This window comes from Abrus precatorius, unplaced genomic scaffold (genome assembly GCF_003935025.1).
Source record: "Abrus precatorius isolate BTA unplaced genomic scaffold, Abrus_2018 Scaffold7, whole genome shotgun sequence".
NCBI classification, from domain to species: Eukaryota; Viridiplantae; Streptophyta; class Magnoliopsida; order Fabales; family Fabaceae; genus Abrus; species Abrus precatorius.
Window position 1 is genome coordinate 14,868,537 of NW_020874417.1, and position 5,813 is coordinate 14,874,349.

Consider the following 5,813-nt stretch of genomic DNA (forward strand, 5'->3'; position numbering starts at 1 on the left):
TCATTTCTCTTTTATGGATGTGAGCTTTTTTGAATTTTAGAAGTGCACCTTTACACTTACGTCACTTGATTTGATGATGTCAAATAGAATGGGTTGCCCTCTAAATCCTTGCTTACATGAGCAATTAATGCTAACTGATTGAGATGAGTTTATGTTGGTCCTATTTGAGGTTCAGGTAACTAAGAATATACTTGCCTTGATGATACATAATTTTCTTGATATTAGAAATAATGCTTCAGTGTTAAATTCGATGTTAATTTTGTCAATAAACTGCTGATTTAGTCTTACTAATCACAATTAACTATGTTAATTATAGGTCAACATGGAAGTAAAATTTATATGATTAGTCCAAATATCTTTACATTCTGCGTCCACTATACCAGAATAATAACCTTTTGCAATTGATAACATTAAAATGTAATTGGTTATATACTTACATCTGGACTCAGCAGCATAGTCTTATTACTGTTGGTAATAATGATCTTTGTCTGGAATAACAGTAGAAAAAGAAAAGTGAATCAAATAGTACAGCAGAAACGTAGATAATTCGAACAAAAAAAGGTAAAATTAATGGAACTAATACCAGAAAATAGGGTCACATCACATGTTGAGACAATAACTCTTGGATGCTTCAAAAGAACAGAGAAATTAGAAGCTTGGTTTTTCCTTTTTAATATATATAATATTACGTAATTATTAAAAATAAAATAAAAAAAGATTTCACTGAATGTATTCCTTATATATTCTTTATCTGATCATTTCAAGGAGATAAAAATGATAAAAAATTTCAGTGAAAAATTAAATCCCCAAATCTTGGATTTTATCAATTTTATCTTCTTAGCATGATTAGATAAGGAATACATTCAGTGAAATTATTTTATTTTATTTTTTTATAATTACATAATATTTTAAAATATTACATAATTTAACATTTTAATATTAATTATTCATAATTAAATATTCATTTTTTATTTAAGTAGTTAAAATATATATCATTCAATTATAAATTATTACATTAGTAAAAATTATATTTTTAATAACTAATTTAAACTTTATATTTATTATATATTTAAATTATCAATAACACTAATAATACACTAAAATTGAATTTATCTTTAATTATCATATCTTTATCGTATGTTCACTCACTGTTTATTTTATTCTTTTTGAATGTTAATTGATGTTAATGCTTTGTCATAAATAATATACGGCGAACGTATACACTTTTGTGTGTGTACATTAAAATTAATATTTTGGTCATTTGACCTTTTTTATTTTAATTTTTTTCAACTTTCAATTTAGTTCTATTCGACAATTGTAATATTTTTATCATCACAAATTATGATTTTTTTTCAATCATCACAATCTTTCACTGTGATAATTAATAAATAAGATTAAATTAAAATTAAAGAAAAAGATAATAAATTGAAATAAAATAAAAATTTAAAAGCTGAATTAAACTTAAAGAAATAAACATTTTATTTAAGAATAAAATAAACCAATTTAAAGTAGGATTAAACAAAATAAAATATTTAAACTATTACTTTTTTGGTGTGTGTAAAACTATTACATTGAAAGAGTGGAATGTGAGGCATAAAATAAAATATTTATAGATTTGTTATTCTATTTGCAAATGAAAGCTTGCATGACAGGTGTATTCATTACCAATAACAATCATTAGTTAACTTAAATTAACTAATTAAGCCCCACCAAGCATCAAACAGCCATCAATATTATAATTACATATTTTTAAAAAGGAAATTGAAATTGTAAAGAGAAAGAGAACAATGTTTCTTCTTCAATTCCTTTACAGCTGAGCCGAGATTGACAATCCCCTTGTGATGATAACGATAAACAGCTAATGGTGTAAGCTAAATCTCAAATCAATTCCAAATGATTTCCATAGCAAATTAGGGTTTTCAATTTCAAACCCTAAAAAATAATAGCCTTTAGAATTGGTCCCATTCATGCCCTTTTGCTCCCACCCACACACCCACCCATCATCATCGTCATCAACAATAAACAACGGTTAACAATTTTGAGTCCAACCCCAATCCCAGGATCAACCCCGAAACTCAATAAAAGATTCAAAAAACAAATTAGGGTTCTAATTTTAAAATCATGGCCTTTCGAAATGGTCCCTTTGAGTTACTCTAACCCCACAACCACCCATCATCATTATCATCAACCACAAGTAACCATTTTGAGTCCATCCCCAAACCCAGATCCTAACAATCCCAATGATTCTAAAACAATTCATTGGGGTTCCAATTTCAAACACTTAATAAAAAATTAGGGTTTTTTTTTTTTTCGCTTCTGCTTCCCCAAACCACAACCACAGCCACAGCCACACCCACACCCACACCGACCCATCATCACCCCCACCACCAAGCTTCGATTTTGAGTTTGAAAATGGCGACAAGGGGCACCAGATCGGAGAAGGTTCGTCGAATTTTCCAGCAATTCGACGCGAACCGCGACGGGGGTCTCAACCGCGACGAAATGGCGTCGCTTGTTGGTGCAGTAAACCCTAGGGTAAAGTTCAGTGACGAACAAATCAACGCCATTCTCGACGAGGTGTTCCGAACCTACGGCGAATTCATCGACGGCGACAAGGGTCTCACCTACGAGGGTCTCTTACGAACCTACGACGACGGTGCCGGCGACGTTGACCGCGATTTTGACGCCCTTGGCCTCGACCTCAACGTAGACGAGGCCGCAGCCGCAAAGGGGTCGCTTGCGGCAGCTTCTGAGGCGTCGTCGTCGTCGATTGTCGACGAGAGAATGGCCGTGGAGACGCAGAAGAAGCAGCGGACGGCGGCGTGGGCTGTGTCGCCAAATCATGGGATCGTGTTTGACGACACGTGGAAGATCGTGGATGATTTGGAGATTCTGGTGAAGAGGCTGAAGATGAAGCAATCCAAAGATGGTAAATTGAAAAATGACAACTTTGATGCGTATTCGGATGCAGGTTGGTCCCGAGAATTGGGGCCTTCTGCGGAGATTTCGGAGAAGAGAGTGTTTTGGGAGGAGTCAGGGCATGATTATTCAGTGTTTTTGAAGGAATTGGGAGGGTTGAGAGCCAGGGCTGATAGTGCTAGATCAAGGGAAGAAGCTTTTGATGGACACATGGCAATTGGAAGGGTTTTGTATGAGCATCAGTTGTTTAAGGAGGCTTTGGTTAGTTTCAAGAGGGCTTGTGAGTTGCAACCTGTTGATGTGAGGCCTCATTTTAGAGCTGGCAACTGTTTGTATGTTCTTGGCAGGTACAAGGAGGCCAAGGAGGAGTTCTTGTTGGCTCTTGAATCCGCCGAGGCCGGTGGAAACCAATGGGCTTACTTGCTGCCTCAGATTTATGTCAACCTTGGCATTGCGCTTGAGGGCGAAGGCATGGTTTTGAGTGCCTGTGAGTATTACAGAGAGGCGGCAATTCTTTGTCCCACGCATTTTAGAGCTTTGAAGCTTCTAGGCAGTGCCCTTTTCGGTGTTGGGGAATATAGGGCGGCTGTGAAGGCCCTGGAAGAGGCAATTTTCATGAAGCCGGATTATGCTGATGCGCATTGCGATTTGGCCTCAGCGTTGCATGCCATGGGGGAGGATGAGAGGGCAATTGAAGTGTTTCAGAAGGCTATTGATTTGAAACCCGGGCATGTGGATGCGCTTTACAATTTAGGTGGGCTGTATATGGACCTTGGCAGGTTTCAGAGGGCCTCTGAAATGTATACTAGGGTTTTGGCTGTGTGGCCTAACCATTGGCGAGCGCAGCTGAACAAGGCGGTGTCTCTGCTCGGAGCTGGGGAGACGGAAGAAGCAAAGAGAGCCTTGAAGGAAGCGTTGAAAATGACAAATAGGGTTGAGTTGCATGACGCAATATCGCATTTGAAGCAGCTGCAGAAAAAGAAGACCAAAGCCAATGGGGGTGTTTCTGGGGAGTCATTGTTTATCATAGTTGAACCGTCCAAGTTTAAGACAGTTGGAGAAAGGACTACTGGGAGGCAGGAACTAGCCACTGCCCTGCAAATCAGAGCACTTCAGAGGGTTACCAGGTTGAATCGTTGCAGTGTGGAGCTTTTGAAGAAGGAAATGAGTGAACGAGAGGTGCCGGTGTCCTATTCTGGAAGTGGAGTTCCTGAAAAGTCCATTCGAAAGCCGAATTTGGAAGAAATTCTTCACAGATTACTCAGTTTTCTGAAGCCTGAGACTTTTCAAGGAGCTGTAAAAGCGATAAATGAGAGGATTCTGTCTGTTTTGGATGATAGTGGTTCAGGCAGGCTCGATCTGGGAATGTTTTATGCTATTCTCGCCCCTATTTGCGGCGGTCCACCAGACAGACGTAAAAGGATTGCCTTTGATGCACTTTTGTGGCGTCCTATGAATGAAGACGGTGCTAATATTAAGAAAGTTGATGCCACTATATACATCAAGTTGTTAAGGGCCGTTTATCTTCCTTCCCAAGGGGTTAGTGAATTAATGGAAGTTCGAGGAGACTCAGACACTTCAATGGTGTCTTTCTCCGAGTTTCTAGTAATGTTTGATGATCCAGATTGGGGTTTTGGTATCATGCCCACTCTACTGAAGCTTGAAATGGGGGATAGAAACCGGCATGGCAACACCGTGTGCGTAGTTTGCCGGTACCCAATTATTGGTTCTCGGTTTAAGGAGACAAAATCTCATTTTAGTTTGTGTAACCAATGCTACAGTGAGGGAAAGGTGCCTGCTTCATTTAAGCAGGAAGAGTACAGGTTTAAGGAATATGGAAGTGAAGGGGAAGCCATGAAAGACAAATGTACGTGCTTTAATTTGCATTCCCGCGATGAACAGTAGATAGTAGCATTCAATTTTTGTCTTTTGATTTTTTGTTCTACTATCTTGTATTATCCCATCTTGTTTATCCTAGCTTTTCAGTGTGACATATCTAGCTCATGCATTCACCAGGCATTTTGCATTTTGGCCCTTTTGTCTAATAACTGTTTCAGGGGGTTCTTCACTGTTTTAGTAACTGTTTATAGATATTGTAAAACCTTAACCCCATCCGTGACAAACATTTGTGTTGATCATGCTTCTTTATCGCTTCTTGCTGTTGTGTATGAAGCATTTTTCTTTGACAAACCTTTGTCTAATGTTCAATGGAGGAGTGATTAATTTTTCAAGAGTTGTCCTCCTAACTGTGTTAGATTTTGCCTGTACGTTTCAAGTATCATGAGTACAATACATTCATGGTTTTTCTTTCATTTCAATGTTAATTTGACAGTACATTTAACTGTTCTTTCAACTGTCATTTGTTTTTATATGGTTAATTTGGTTTACATTTACACTTTTGTGTACTGGGCCTTTGCGGTTTTGTATTATGAATTTACAGAAATTTTGTTGCAATTGAATCTAGTGCAGAAAAATATACTAACCTCTGATCAAGTTCTTTATGTTATTGATATGAAGTTCTCAAATCAAATAATGACGTGATTTTTTTTAATTTGTAACACATTCTCTGCGGAAGTTATTTAATATTGAAATAAAATGTTATTGTTTGATTTGTGATCTTAAATAAATATAAAGGTTCGTAAAAAGCAAAAAATGGTGGAAATGGAAGGGTTGTTAAGTTAAAATGAGATTAGTAGTGGAGTTTGATGTGCTAAACCAAAAGCCTTAGCAACGAGAAGGCATGTCCGATCCACAAGAGCAATAAGCACAGGTTGGGGAATAATGAGAATGTTCATGTGAATAGGATGCAGCATGAAAAATGCTGACGTGAGAATATGCACGAGGAAATGAATACAGAAGGGTTTGATTGGAGAGGAAAATTAAATTTTAGAAAT

At 37.2% G+C, this 5,813-nt stretch overlaps 1 protein-coding gene across 1 annotated transcript; it reads left to right on the forward strand.

Moving 5' to 3' along the window:
* The first annotated feature begins 1,747 nt into the window (after nucleotides 1–1,747).
* Nucleotides 1,748–5,392, forward strand: LOC113872484 (uncharacterized TPR repeat-containing protein At1g05150-like). Its single transcript, XM_027510072.1, has one exon. The coding sequence runs from the start codon at nucleotides 2,413–2,415 to the stop codon at nucleotides 4,822–4,824; it is 2,412 nt and encodes an 803-aa protein (XP_027365873.1). The 5' UTR covers nucleotides 1,748–2,412; the 3' UTR covers nucleotides 4,825–5,392.
* The last annotated feature ends 421 nt before the right edge of the window (nucleotides 5,393–5,813 follow it).

Bases quoted from the DNA above. Each gene is read 5' to 3' on its own strand.
- LOC113872484 (XM_027510072.1), top strand. From the start codon at position 2,413: ATGGCGACAAGGGGCACCAGATCGGAGAAGGTTCGTCGAATTTTCCAG.